This window comes from Diadema antillarum, unplaced genomic scaffold (assembly GCF_040938485.1).
Source record: "Diadema antillarum isolate AM-2024a unplaced genomic scaffold, OU_Dant_1.0 seq00000007_RagTag, whole genome shotgun sequence".
Classification (NCBI taxonomy): domain Eukaryota; kingdom Metazoa; phylum Echinodermata; class Echinoidea; order Diadematoida; family Diadematidae; genus Diadema; species Diadema antillarum.
Window position 1 is genome coordinate 187,883 of NW_027271129.1, and position 15,780 is coordinate 203,662.

Below are 15,780 nucleotides of genomic sequence, written 5' to 3' on the forward strand. Positions count from 1 at the left end.
TGCTACTTTTACTGCCGAAATACTAGTACTCGGCTTTGTTCACCACACACTACCACCAGTTATTTGGCGAGACACACGTTGTGTATTGGAATATAAATGGACTTTTGCACCTTCCTGAATTGAGTATTAAGTGTCTGACAGTTGTTGAAATCGTGACATCGCTAACGTTAGACAGCCAGCGTTAGTTTTAGGTTTGCGTATGCGTGATTTCATGGGTTCAATGTTCGAGGAAAATGTTGGCTGTGGGGAAAAAGGTGGCTTCGAAATTTTTGCTTGCCCGATTCCATTGACTGCGCCCATGAGTACAAATTTGACGACCATCGCGAGTCGACGATGATAGTGCTGTTTAGGCAGCTGTGCATGCTGTACTAGTGTATAACTTTGTATATTGTGCACGAAGAATTTTCCGGCACATGGCAGCAGGACGATATGGTCTCTTTCCACCTCCCTGATTAGTGGTATATCTAACGAACTACTAGTACATTGTAGTATCTAACGAGCTACATTGTAGTATCTTTGCGGTGTGCCGGAGCATGCTGCTGCTATCCATCCATGCTCGAACATCGTCTGCTCAACACAGCGCTGTCTGGATTCGATCAGCGCGCACAATGTGCACACGCATGCAACACGCCCGAAACGTGTAGAAGAAAAATACGCGTATCCCTCGCTCGGACATCGGCACTGAATCGTGAAGTTCTGAACGCTACACGTTTCCCTCTGCGGGCGGGCCTGTGCGAGCGAATCGTGTAAAGTTCACTTCCACTCGATTCGCTCACGCGAAACGGGTGAGCGGACCCGAAACGTGTAAACGTGTAATACTTAGTGGTGACTGGTACTGTAGATCGCATCTAAGTTGTTGGAAAGCTGAAAGATTGTGAGATCACAATTCCTGTTGGATATTTCCGTCTAGAATCAGGTGCTCAGGATGAGTTGTCCGTCCCATTTATTCTTGGATATCTGTGCGCTGATAAATGAGGGCAGTTCTTTTTTTTCGATCTTAATTTTCAGGAAGACACTACGCTCTTCCAATCATAACTTGAGATTTGAGTGGTGCCATCACCATCTCTTGTCAGAGGACTGCACAGTGTTGCTGGGCAAAATGTAAAGATTATTTTCTTCAGGATCAGTATCCCATACAACATTAATAGGTGTCAGTTTCCCTAGTCTTTTGCGCTTTCAGTAAAGAAACGGTTCCGTTTGATAAAAAGAGAATAAAAAACGATGAGAAAAAACCTGAACAGCTGAATTGTCTTCACCTACTCTGATGATATACTGCCATTAAAGGACTTTAATGATCAAATTTAGTTAACTGCCCCTAGAATACTGGTCTGACCTGGATTGAGGAGCTCGATTCCTTGGAAGCTTCGGCCATTGCTTCCTTCACTGAAGAAGCAGACGCTGTCTTGTCAAGGGAGAGCAGGTGTACACCAATTTCAGCAGGAGGAAATCATATCGCTTGCCAGCTGGAAAGTTATGTAATTGACCATGAAAGGGTGACGACGAGGTGGCTCAGTCGGTAGCGTATGACTTGCGGTCCAAATAAGACGTGTTCGGTGCTGCGGGTATGAATCCCACTTATCTCAAGTCTAGCTGAGCAATGGTGTGTGTAGTAGAGGCACAACACTTTGCACCTCATCACTTGGATATAAAAAGTGGAAGTCCCTTGTGTGAAAGAATCACAAACCCAGACACATGAATAGATCCCGAATCGGCATTTCGTTATCGGAAAACTCAAGGTGCATAAATCGGTAATGTGGTCCACCCCAAGTACATACAACTGACCAGCTAGTTGTATACGGGCTATCCAGCTATCTCGTCAGAAGGAAAAACGAAGACAAAATAAGATTAGGCGTGTTATTACCCCGGTTTACCGTTGCACCCTGATTCAGGACCTTGGAATAGGGTGGCGGCCGTATTTAAGCATGTATATATATATATAATATATATTATATATATATATGTGTATATATATATTATATATATGTGTATATATATATATATAATCTTACATAAGAATATTGAAACAAAGAAAGGAAAAACTGACCAGAAACAATTGATAAATAGTGAAAAACTTTGACCAAAGAAAATGAGAAAAGAAAACAAAACCAATGGAAGTCCCGTTTTCTGTGCTCAAAGATTTCAATATATATGTGACCTGCTACAGCAAAACCCAACACTTCAAGGCAAAAATCAAATTTGCATTTTTGACATTACTGGATAAAGTGAAAAATTTCCTTTAAAATGATACCTCATTTATATGAATTGATGAAAAAATAGCAAAGTTATGGTTGTTTTTCATAATTCATAAAGCGAAAGTCGGTTTCGAGATAATGGCATTTAAAGTTTGACTTGAAATTCAACTTTCACTCATAAGTCAAGCATACATTCACTCCATAGCAACGGGCATTTCTAGATTAGCTACTAACTTGAAATTACACACACCCAATGGACACTCATTTGGCAACTGATTTTGAGAAATTCAGAGAATTTCATATATTTTTTATTCAAGATATTGATATCCAAAAAACAATAAAAATTAAAGGATGAAATAAAAAAAATGCTTTCAATTTCCGACACCATACAAATAACTTATAACATGCGATCATCCAAACTGTGTGTGCAAAACGACGCATAGTTCAAAAGTCAAAAGTCAAATGAATCGTACAAGATCCAAATATAATATAATAACAAAATATGAATTCATAGGTTCAATAAAAACAAATAGAAACAATAAAAAACAATAAAAAACATACAAATTGTGGTAATAATTGAACACAAAATTTACCTGATAGTTGTATTTAACATTAAAGCTTCACACAATGTTACTGTATCAGTCAGGACCTTGTGTGAACTTTCTATGATCAGCACACGTATCAATATGAACATTCAATGTAAAAACAAAAGTAACATACATGTAGTCTCAGCTGCAAGGAATCTGACTATGCTATACTATTATACTATAAGAAGCCGTCATTGGGAAATACAATGTGTACTAGACTTGTAATATGCAACAATCCTGTGCTTTTTTTCGAGCTACCAAAAAAAAACAACAACAACCCACCTAATAAATGTATAACGTCTAATGTGATTAAAAAGGTATATGAACACACATGTAACACATTTAAAGGAAGATAATCCTAACAAAAATTTCTCAAGAATGTATGATGCAAGTAGACATAAAAATTGTTAATAATAATACAAGTATCCATAACTCGTAGCCGTAATCAACAAACAAGCTTCAAATATTTTGCTGCATTATCATGATCAATACCTTAAAATCCTATAGGCAAATGTATCAATACAAACATTTATGTAAAATTGGTAGTCTCAGTACAAGGAAATATGAATGTACTTTCTATAACCACAAAGCTAATGGTATGAAATCCGATGTGCACTTGACATGTAAAAAATGCAACATTATTTTCCCCAGCCTTTTCTACACATGACTGTCATATACGTCCAGTCATCTAAGAAACACATTGTACATGTGATGTGTTTAAAGGGGATGGTCACAATAGCAGTTAAGAAGAATGAAGCATGCAATAACACATACAGACACACAAATTTGTGGATATCGAAATAAAAAAATAGAAAGATAATTGACAAGTACCATTTCTTTCTTTGTTTGTCATGCTACATTACTGAACATCCGATTTTCAACATGTTTCTCTATGACAATAAAATAATCAAGAGAGTCTTGGTCCCAGAAAGCTCACAATGTATGGCACTATTTGCATGAGAAAGTTCACAATCGAGCATTTGAACACACGAAGTACTGTACATAAACGGTAAAGGCAGAACTGAAAAGTGATGGGAGATGGATAGATTCACTACTCCAGAGCATTGGATGGTTTCATGTAATATATTCTACATGAATAAAAAAGGGTATGTCAACAATAATACAATAGCTACATTTAATAATAGAAAACAAAATAAGTTTGTAACGACAAATGTCACTCAGCAGATAATCTTCCACCGAAATGAAGACCTTGCAAGTGCTTCTTGCTCAATGCTATTATTCTTCATTTTGTGAGGATTAAATATCCAGTCTAGTAAAATATAAGAAGAAAAACTGGGAATGAAGCCTCTCAATTCCAAAAGCGAGAAAGAGAAAGAACAAAAAAAAAAAAAAATAGATGCTGCAAAAAGAAAAGGCAAGTCTTGGTGGCAATGTATCACGTACAAATAGCAGCCTGTGCTTCAGCTTGTGCAAGCTTGTTAACAAAACGAGTGTACTGCAACATAATTACTGAAACAGTTATGTATGAACAAAGTTCCATATCTGACAACACAAGACTTCACTGACATAACCCTCTGATACCAACTACTCTGGGGCTGGACAGACCACATCCCTCGTCTCTGGACTACAAAACTCTCTGATGTAGTCATACAAGTACTGCTTGCGGCTAGCATCAAGACCACCAGGCTGGATGACAGGGGGGAGTGTGGTAGCAGGAGATGTACGAGCAAGGTCAAACATCTGTTCAGCACTTTCGGCACTTTCCTTGAAGAACATCCTACCACAATTCTCTTCAGAAACTCTGAAGTGGTAGTAGGATTTCACGCGAGGAAACCGCCTGAAGTGCCTACCCAGATGGTTGGCCCAGTCGTACACCGGCACGAACACATCTCCTCGCTCATTGCCAACAAGCTGGGCGATGTTGATGCCAGTCGCAGTTGACTCTTCCACAACATCAACGATATCCTGCAGGCAGGAGACTGGTGTCTTCCTGTACTTCTGTTTGAGGAGTCCAAAACACCAGTCAGGGGCAAACTTGGTATGCCCAACAGGGAGAAATGACAGCGACACAGACTTGTGCAGCTTAGCATACACACGCCAGCACAGATATTGCAGCATGGTATTGTTTTTGTTCTGTCCAGGGCAATTGTCAGCATTCAACTGGACGTGCTGCTCTCCGCATCCATAGTTCTCTAGAAAATGGTGTACATAGCTTACAACCACATTGACGCCCTTGCCACAACTCACGCCCTCGTCTGCCAAGTAATTGACCTGTGCTGGCAAGCCTTCTGCTGTGACCCCGAAGATATGGCACTTCCTCGGAGTCCTAAAGTAGATCGGACCAGGCTGTTGGGGATGAGCTGGAAAGTGCACTTGTTGAGCGAAGTCAAAGGAGTAATGGAAAGTCACCGGCCTGGAGTTGGGTTCGTTTCTTTCGAGCTTGTTGATGTCATGTTCTTTAGAGACCACCTTGGATGCTTTACAGGCAGCATTGTACGCATCCCGCTCCGTCTTAGCCTGCAGAAGATGTAGCTCCTGCTGACGAAGAGCTTCTGTCTTTTGCTCCTCTGGAACATTGACCTGTAAAGAAGAAGAAGAAATTCGCTAAGAACATTACAATGCGATTACAAATGAAGAGTAGAAAGGATAATTACATTTCCTGTGTATGTTACAATTATGTACATGTGCAGTGTTATAAGCATTTCACTAATTGAGAAGGATTTTTCAATAATTTGTTTCCATTTGAAGATTATGTATACTCTGTTCATGTTAATCTTGTCATTAATATCAAACACATTCATGAAAATCAATATTTCTAAACAAAGAAATATATAAATATACCTGCTTTGTGATAAGACTGTTGTTCTGCTGACAAGTCCAGCAGAGGTCTGTCGCAGGCTTTGCCACCACAACGTAGGGGAGGAGGTCGTTCCAAAGCTTCCGGAATGTTGAGTAGGCAATGGCATGGTCAGGTAGCGAGGCCTTGTACAGCCGCCAGAGCTTGGCTTTGGTCACATGGGACGGCAGGAGCTTTACATCAGACGACTTGATGCCGGGAATTCTTCCAGGCAGGAGAATGCAGTTTTCTGCTGCATAATTCAGGATGAACTGAACCACACCCTGGACCTGTGCCAGCTTGAGCAGCTTCTTGCCCCTTCTTCCACCTGAAAGACAATAAAAATAAGTACAAGAACTTAAATTCACATCGGGTCTGTCATGCCACATTATTAGAGCATGATACCTTTCTTTTAATGGTAATGATAATAACATATTCCAATAAAATAATGATATCTATTTTTCATGCATCTTTTGTTTCATTATGCGTGCTAAAAAAAATAATCAAACCTTAGCATTCTGTAACATTTTCTTCCTTGACACTCATAGCATTCTGTAACATTTTCTTCCTTGACACTCATAAAAACTAAATAACTTTTTCTGCAAGTTCTTATTTCAATTTCTTAATTTATTTTTTTCTTTCAAATTTACATAGTATGTTAGAAAGCACAGATTAGAATTGAAGATCTATACCTGACTTTTTCCGCCGTGGCACCAGACCGTGGGTGTTGTACCAAGCCTTGACATTGGTAAATTTCTCCGGCCCAATCTCCATCAGGTAGAAGAAGGAGTAACGGCAAATCCTTCTGTGCCCGTAGCTAAAGCTTCTCATTCTTGTGTGCTTCCTTTCTTTGCGCTTCGACTTCTTGCCTTGGGTGGCTTCACCATCATTTAAAGATGATGAAATGACGCCCAGTAGAAGGAGATCTTTCTCGAATTCCGTAAGTTCTTTGATGGAATACCTGGAGCATGGTTAGAAAGACAAATTGCAAAACAACAAAATAAATTTCAACATCCTTTTGTATCACTCTCTTAAAGCTATGGTTATCCATCTTCATTATAAAAACCAAAGTATGATAAATAAAGCAATGTTCTGAAAGGTAGATTAAAGATAATGATAATGTTCTAGCAAGGCAGTAGGCCCTACAGTTTTGGCAGATAGCTCTGGAAGTCAGTATACAAAGTATCTTTGTCCATCTTCCTTTCTAAATTGAGTAGATGTTAGAAAGATAGAAACATGATGCATTTAAATGGCAAGAATGTCTGGGAAGGTGCATGTACATGTAGTACTGCAAGTCTGCAAGCACACAAAAGTACAAAAGTTCAAAAATATCATCACTTCATCTCAAGAATTAAAAAAAAATACCTTATGGCATCTTGCTCGGCCTGAGAAAACTGCTCAATGCAGCGTCTTCCATTGAACAGAGTGCAGCTGCATTTGTTCTTCCTCTCCTTCAGTGGCTCAAGGTCGATGTCCGCATCTTTGGCTCGTTCTGTTGCAGCACGTGCCTCCTCTTCGACATCATCAACCTTGTCAGCGCCCCCTTCCTCGTCACTGCTTAAGTCCATTGGCTCATCAGCTGACCCATCACTGCTTGATCCCGATGAAAATTCAGGCCTGGATGACGGACCAGCGCCTTCATCATCAGACTCCTCATCATCAGAATCTGTTCCAAATAATTGAAATAGGAAAGAGAGAGATCAAAAATTAATATATCATCAAATCTAATAGCCATATCTGAACTGATCAAATAATAAATAAGTTGTGAATTCACTATTTGTCATTTAATGCATCCAAAGTTTCTTAATAAATCTAAATGCAAGTTACACATTTTTTAAAACATTGCTTAGCTCTACATAGCAATACAAACAGAGTAAAATAATGTAACAACAAAATAAGTGGTATCACTGAACTACACGGAAGAAAACACTAAGAAGCAAATGGCAGGTCTTTGAACATCATACTATGTGCAATTCTTTTTGCAAAAAATAAGTAACATCTCTTAATATTTCAACCACACAAATAAAGGTCCCCAATGGCTCAAAGAGTGAATGCCAGTGGCGCATGATGTACACATCAATGCAGCATAGACAAACTAGAGTAGTACGGTAGTGCAACAATAGATTACCCAATACACCATCATTCCTACATTTTGACTTATTTTGACGTAAAAAAAAACCACGTAAAATAGGCCCCACCACTGCGTGTCCGTACTAATAAGTGTATGGCGACTCGCCTGTTTAAACTTGTGAATTCAGCCCTACCGTGTAGCTTTCATCAGGAGATAAGCACAGTGGTGGGGTTTTCTTCCACAGTATATTCGATAGATTAATACTCCTAAATGCAGCCCCATCTCCCACCACGTGAGACTGATACAGCGGTGGGGCAGATTTCCATGGCATCGCATCTTTCGTCCTCCCTTTCTCCTTTTTTTTTTCCTTTGGTCTTCAACTTTTTATTCTCGGAAGGACTCCCCATTGTCCCTCGACTAATCTAATGGCCAATTTAACCATAAATACATCCCTACCTAACCCTAAAGTTTCTAAACCTAACCTTGCTTGCTAACGCACATGTGTACGCACATTGCCGTGGGGCCTTCTTCAGGAATTTGCCCTTTTTTTTTCATTTGTCTGATGGGCTTTATTCACGTCCCAGATGAACGTAAAGATTCCTGCATACCCTACCTGTGACTACAATTTAGTACACAAATTGTACAAGTACAATAATAACATGTTAACTTAGATATGAATATAACTATGGAAATAGACACATTAGAACCACACAGTTTTGTGATTCCCTAACGTTAGAGTAGCAACTACCACGTGAAATTTTAATTACAAAGAAGAGAGATATATCAAACAATTTACTAATACTAGGCCACCGTTGAATACAGTTCCGTACACACGGTACACGCGGATCATTGGTAACTCTTCCTAACTTCCATACCTTTGAAGGACAATTTGTTTCGTATCCGTACAATTGTAAAATTTTTACCGTAACTTCAGTTGTAGAAGCATGCCATGCCCATGGTAAGTAAGTAAATTTTGGTTACGCCTACTTTTGTAGATCAACTTAACGTGAGCAAAAGTTAGATGTCTAACTGGCAATTTTTGAGTGGACCGTATTTAACTGGATCGATGTGTACCGGTACCTGTTAGTGTTACAGGTCTGCCAGATGGCTCTAACGCTACAATGTAAATTACTTCTTAATCACTAGCTTTACAAGATTGTTATACGTTTGAAGTGTTTACAAACCCCTTAACGTTATGCTTTGTCCAGCTCAGTCTAACTGTTGTTGCATAGAACACACGTTACCGTAGTAGATTCTTAGCAGGGCCTCGACTCACGAGATCTGTGAAATTTCGCTCGTGTAAACCTCACACGTAATTTACGCGTTTATGGCTACAGAATCTTATTTCTGTTCACGTAGTTTAAAGACAAAGTACATGTAAATCTACATAGAAACTGTCATTACAGTGGGCAAACAAACAAACAAACGAACGGAGGCCTACCTGAGTCGGTGGCAGAATCATCGGAAGCTGCGGTGGAAGCAGCTCCTTTCGTCCGAGCGCCGGAAGTTTCGGGAGTTGTGCTCGAAGCAAAGTAGTCCGACAAGACGTCAGCCAAACCCGACATATCCATGCCACACGCTGTCGCTTCATTTACCATAGCTGCGACTGTCTTGTCGCTCAAATCCTGTTTCTTTCGCGACATTTTGAAGTCATTTGATGTAGTACACAGTCAGAAAAACTCTCAAAATAGTGAAAAGAAAGTCTGAAAGATGACGAACAGGCAACAGTAAAACACGTGCAGGGATCGAAGAGACGAAGCGAGCTCGAGAGATCAGCAGGTAAACAACGATGCATTACGTCATACCTATTGATTGGCGAATGAGATGCCGTGATTTCGAACACGTGGGTAGCAACAGCCTTTTGTTTACGGTGTGATTGACACTTTGACATAAATAACGTCATCTTCAGGCGAAGTTTTCATTGGTTGCTTGATATAGGACGTCCCCCATATCTCCTTATTTGGGTCAGACACGCTTTCCTCGTTTATTTGATACCAAACTCGCCGGGGATGCACTCAGAAAAATGAACTTCTCGCGGGGAACAAAATGTGATATTTTCGGCGATTTTCTGTAATTTAGCTTCATTGTCTCAACTATTGAAGTGGACCCAATATTGTATTCATCATTTTGAAAATTATTTTAAAATATTTCCTGATCACGAATCAAATCTAACTTTTGGGAGAACAATCTTGAATGGATGTTTAATTCGATCATGTAAAAATCTCAAGTTAGCCCCTTAGGTCGAAATTTGGTCTTCGGAGGCCTGTACAGAGAAATGGAATTTGCCGAGAAGCGTCGGGTTTTGCTGTAGCGGGTCACATATATATATATATATATATATCAAATATAATTTTTCATTTATTTGTCATAATCATAATTGATATGTAGGGGGATGGAACCGCTCTTGACCCTAACTGGCCATTAAAGGAGTATGGAAGAGGTGACAAATGGGACAAAATAGGGGTACCAGTGAATTGCAGTTTAATGCTCACAGACACTATTTGGAAAAATGTAAAAAATGCCTGATTTGACCCTTATTTGACCTTGAAAGTGACCTTGTGAGGTGAGAGTGACCTTGAATTGCTGAAATGATATTTAGAATCACATTCTCTTACCCCGTAAAATCTTCCATATGGGATTCATAACATTAATCAACCTTTTCAATTTGTAACTGCAGTTGACCTTTAACCCGGATGGCGGCCATATTGGATTTCACCAATATGGCGGCCCCAAGGGTTTTTAGTCTTGGCGCCCATCAAAAATCGAAAGAGTATGGTACAAGGGACCTATGAGCCAAATTTGGTGCTTTTGGAAGAATTTGAACCAAACAGCCCATTTTGAGCCCTTAGGCCCCCAACTATTAATCATTTTTGGATTAACGAACCTTCAGAATGAAGAATCTAGCATTATTTTATCATTAATCTGTCAGAGTAACGAACCCTCAGAGTAAGAAAACTGCAACTGTTTTTGGGCAGTCGTTTTCCAAAATTTCACTGGCAAAACGTTCGAAATGACACACTGATTTCGTTTCGAAATTTACGGACATTTTCTTTATTCAATTTTCGGTTAAAGGAGAAGTCCGGACGAATTTGAAAAAATTTCACCAAAATCTACATAAATCAAGGACCACAATGACTAAGTTTCATGGAAAAATACCCTTCCAACTCGCCACAATCGATTTTTTAGCATCACTGATTTTGAATCGTAGCTGTTCGATTTCTGTACGCGGCGAGAAAGATCACGTGACGGCATGATGTATCAGCCCCACTTTGCTTTTTGTTTGGAGCGTCAGCTGGCTCGGGGAGCCCTGCTTGAGCGCTGCAACGGCGATACGGGCCGAGCAAGCGGTAGCGTATCGCGTGGTTCCGGCCAAGCAACGGATGCACGCGGCATGATCTATTGCCTCACTTAAAAAATGCCGATTATTGTGTCAAGTGTTTGGGTGTTGTCAATACTTCAACTTTGCTAGTAAGTCTTCAAACTGAAGAAATATTTCGATTTTAAGTTGATATTTATCCACGATACTACCTTATCATGATCCTGAATGCTACAGCACGCAGTCCCATTATACGCTGTGTGTATTGGGCGGCTGGCGGTACTATAATATAGTATGATGAAGCTGGCGCTGGCGTTTCTTCCGCGGTTCAAGTTACATGTATACTGTAGTAATTTACCACCATCAGACACACTCAACAGTCTCGGACAACAAGAGAGGCAATAATTCTGAAATTGACCGACTGATTTCAGATTGTTCACACTCAGAAGTCGAAAAAACGATTGCAGATTGTGATAGCATTTGGCAGCAGCAGACGTAAATGTATGCCTGATCAGCCTGTGTATGATCACTCTGATGGCAACAATAGCCAATGCATTGTAAGTGATGGGGTGGACACTAATACGTACGGCAGTATTACAATACATGAATATTTCAATTAAAGAAAAATGTTACAGCATTGCGACTATTTCACATTAACCTTTGACGGATTTTATATAGATATATACCGAAGATTATTTGAATAAAGGAATACAGCATTTGGCAACAGCACTCCTAAATCGGTATACGGTCTCCTGCAGTAGCGCCAACAAGGCACACCTAGGCAGGCATGCAGACACCGCTCCGAAGTCAGCAGTGCAATGGGAGATCGATGCGTAGCTGGGCTTCGCTCGTGGTGCTCTCAGCTGAGGAAACTGAGCCTGATACGTCACGCGCAATGCATCCTGGGACAGATAGTACAAAGGGCTGCTCGCAACGGATTCGAACATGAAGAATTACCTTATTTAAAAAAAAAAATCATAGTAAATGTATCTGATGGTCTTTTCTCGTCGGGAAAAGGGTAATAGGTTCATGAAATATTGTTCTTTACACAAGAAACAGCTGATAATCGTCCGGACTTCCCCTTTAACGAACCTTCAGAATAAAGAACTACAATGTATTATTTTATCATTACTATTTCTGTCGGAGTAACAGACCCTAGAAGAGTATGAAAACACGCTGTTTTGTGCCGTCATTTTATTCCGAAGTTTCACTGGCAGAACGTTCGAAATGACAACTGATTTCGTTTTGAAATTTACGGAAATTTTTTCTTGATTATTTTTCGGTTAACGAACCTTCAGAATATAGAATCTAGTACTATTTCATTACTATTTTTTTTTCTGTCGGAGTAACGAACCCTCAGAGTAAGAAAACTGTAACTGTTTCATTCCAAAATTTCATTTGCAGAACGTTCAAAATAACAAAACTGATTTTGTGTGGAAATTAACGGACATTGTTTCTTTATTATTTTCCGATTAACGAACCTACAGAATAATAAGGAATGTAGTATTATTCTATCATTATTCGGATCAAACCCTCAGAGTAAACCCGTTTGGAGCATCGCTTTATTTAGAAATTTCATTGGCAGTGAAGTGAACACTGGCTAACCAAACTGCTTTTGTGAATGTGAAAAACATTGTTAACTTTTGGGTCACAAAATTAAGAACTGATCTGGAAGGAGAACAATTCACATGTTAACGAAAATCAAAACTGCGTCACAAATATTATGCCTAAAGGTCGTCATTGCTAAAGAGATGAACATTTCGCTCTCTCCCGTTAAAAAAAAAAAAAAAAAAAACAGAAAGAAAGAAAATGCTCGGCAATTAAGCGCATGAAATGTCAAAATAATATTTTGACTTTAAAATATATGACTTGAACAACCAAACATTCTTTATTTTAGATTTTAAAAAATATTATAAATAGATATAGAATGTGTGGTTCTTCACGTCAAAACGTGGGCCTCTGCTTGCGGTAACCATTATTAATTTTACGCGGGAAAAGCGTAGCTCCTTGAAGCAAGAGCATGATCAAAAAAATGAATAAACACAGACACACACAGACACACACAAACCAAACTTCCCTAATGAACATTAATGTAATACATTATATGTTGTGTTCATAATCCCAAACGGATCCATTTTCACACATGTGCAGTGATTGGGTCAGAGAAGGGATGGAAGTACGAAATGGAAAGGAGAGCAAACTTCATATCGGTGATGGAGAACAAAATATATTTCAGTAATGAACTATAGGGTGGGAAGGGAGAGGGCTCAGAACTCCACCTAACTATGGATCATTGGCACTATTTATTCATTGGCACTATCAAAATTTCCCAGAAAATTGAATTCAAGTCCATTCATAACTTTTTGAGTTATCTAGCCAGGAAAAAAAAAGAACCTTGGTGGTGATATTGTAGAAAAAAAAAAACAAAGGCAGCTCGCTCAAAAGATGCTTCCTTCTTTCAGTTTATTTTCTCCCCAGTTATTCCTATCATTCTCCTCCCATGAACCCCTGCCATGCACGGACGATGAACAAAACAAAATGTTACCGACGCTGCAATAAAAAAAGAAAGAAACACGTGCTCGAAGCAAATTATCTACACTTTTCAAGTTGGACAAATTGATGTTCGCAATGAAGAATTTAAAAAAAAAAACACGACCACAGGCAGTGGGGAAACTTGATATCATGGCTTGTGGAAATTTCCACGAAATTTCCACGAAAGCCAGGTGTCAGATAAAGGAATGCCGCGCGTACTGCCACCTTGCTTCAGTGGTCGTTAACAGCGTGTAGATAACATGTAAACCAACTGGGAGCATCTATGAATGATTATCCATTTATTTTCTGCCCATGAAGGCCCCCTAACCAAGCCAGAAGCACGTGGAGCATTACGTACGTTGAACTTGAAGGACTATCGTGACAGAATAAATTTCGGCCCAGAGAAGGAAAATGGAATATTCACGAATGACGTTTACAAATCCATGGAAAGTGAAATGGCTCAAATGGAATGCATGGCTTTTTAAATAAAGAAATAATAATAACAATTTGCATTTGCTTACTCCATCGCACATTCTTTTTTCTTTTTTTAACGAAAGATGGAGTTAATTTTCTCTCTGCGGCAATGCTTTGAACGCATCTAATTTTGCGTCATTGCTGATGGCCAGCTTCCTAAAGAATTGATACGAATCCTTTCAAATATACGAAACTAAAAATCTAAAAGACTAAAAATCCTGGATCCTGGCGGTGAATTCCGGTGGTACTATAAATCCTGCTTGGTTACCTCAGTATCAAAATTTAATCATCTGTTCCTTGCGCCATTTTACCAATCAACTGTTCCTGAAAATTTCATCGTAGTCTGTTCCCAAATTTTGACTTATTTTGCGAATAGAGAGACAGACAGGCAGACAAACGAACAAACAAACCAAAGCAGCAAAAAAAATACAACCTGTGGCGGAGGGGGGCGTGCATTTCATATCGCTTGTTTTTGCGTAACCCGACAACAAGCGTGACAACAAGCGAGCACGTGTCAGCCTTCCTCCACCTCCCTCGGCCTCCGACCCTCTCTTTCCGTCCTCTCTCTCCCTCTCACAATACCGTCGTACACACAGGCCGCTGTCTGTGGCCGGCTGGGTCTCACCTCCCTTATGCATGTGTGTGTGGATCCCGAATCAGAGCGCATGTGAGTGAGCAAGTGTGTGATGTGGTGTGTATCTGCGGTGTGTATCTGCAGCTAGTACATGTACGACGCTATGTTGAGCCGCATTGTTGCAGGGAGGTGAGGACCTCCCTGGTTGTTGTGATCGGTGCGGTGATTGCGTGGATAACTTTTTGCGCTTGTAAACTGCTGCTCCTTTCAACATCTAGCTTCTTTTCTAGCCAGATAATAAAGAGTAAAAAAGGCGAGAAATTGGTCCGAACTTAGCTCGTCAAGCAAGTTCACGCATGGTGTTACCCTTGTCGGCAAGTTCACGCGTGGTGTTACCCTTGTCGGCAAGTTTTACCCTTGTCGGCAATAGTTTCTTCAAACCGCACGCTTGTCGGCGCCGACAAGGGTGATATACGCTGGCGAGATCCTTGTATTCCGTAGTGACAAAGCCCAATATTTTGGGAGTTAAAATACTGGCAGTAAAAGTAGCCACAGCAGAGGAAACTGCCGTTTTCTGCTCGCCGTAAGATGCTTGCAGGTTAGTATAGGTGACCCCCATCATAAACAGCCATACAGTAACTGTTTGTGCACCACATGTCTGTAGAGCACGCAGTGAAGAATTCGGAGAAACAAAACAGAACGCAGTCACGTAGACAAAGTTGTGAACACCAACTTGACCAAAAAGGAAAAGATGAAAAATCCCACGATGGCAAGGTGCCAGACTTTGGGAAGGGTGGGGCGGGTAGAATAGAGAGCATCAACAAAGGAAACCGCGCGCACTGGTGCATTCCTGGAGGTTATAAATAGTCTGGGGCCTGGGGACCCGGGATGGTCAGGTAAGGAAAGCAAGTCGAAGACCAAAGGCGAAGACCAAGGATGTCAAACATTTAATACGATTCGTTATCACAGGCTATTTTTTCTTTTTCCTCTCATTTCTTATCTGTATGATCTTTCATTTATCGGTAAAAAGAAAAAACAGTAATTGATGTCAGGATTCAAATAACTTTTTTTTGTGCCTTATTTTCTTTTCCACTAAATTATATCTTACCTGAATTATCACCACTGATCGGGGAAAAAACAACAGTAACTGTTTGTTTCTCACAGTACACAATCCGAAGTTTTTTATGCCTCCGCCACGAAGTGGTGCCGGAGGCATTATGTTTTCGGGTTGTCCGTC

The 15,780-nt window shown here is 40.0% G+C and overlaps 2 protein-coding genes across 3 annotated transcripts in view; one reads left to right on the forward strand and one right to left on the reverse strand.

Moving 5' to 3' along the window:
• LOC139724954 (alpha-N-acetylgalactosaminide alpha-2,6-sialyltransferase 2-like) overlaps positions 1-15,780 on the forward strand; it is a 188,861-nt gene that overhangs the window by 24,252 nt on the left and 148,829 nt on the right. The window lies entirely within an intron of this gene.
• LOC139724948 (uncharacterized) lies at positions 4,325-9,290 on the reverse strand. The gene is made up of 5 exons (XM_071636065.1): positions 9,089-9,290; positions 6,942-7,242; positions 6,269-6,537; positions 5,582-5,904; positions 4,325-5,320 (listed from the first exon to the last, which is right to left on the reverse strand). Exons 1-5 carry the CDS (start codon positions 9,288-9,290, stop codon positions 4,325-4,327), a joined length of 2,091 nt encoding a protein of 696 aa, XP_071492166.1.

Coding starts and splice junctions, on each gene's coding strand:
- LOC139724948 (XM_071636065.1), bottom strand. CDS start 9,290: ATGTCGCGAAAGAAACAGGATTTGAGCGACAAGACAGTCGCAGCTATG. Junction 7,243..9,088: donor TGATTCTGCCACCGACTCAG/GTAGGCCTCCGT, acceptor TATTTGGAACAG/ATTCTGATGATGAGGAGTCT. Junction 5,321..5,581: donor ACAGTCTTATCACAAAGCAG/GTATATTTATAT, acceptor TCTTCTTTACAG/GTCAATGTTCCAGAGGAGCA.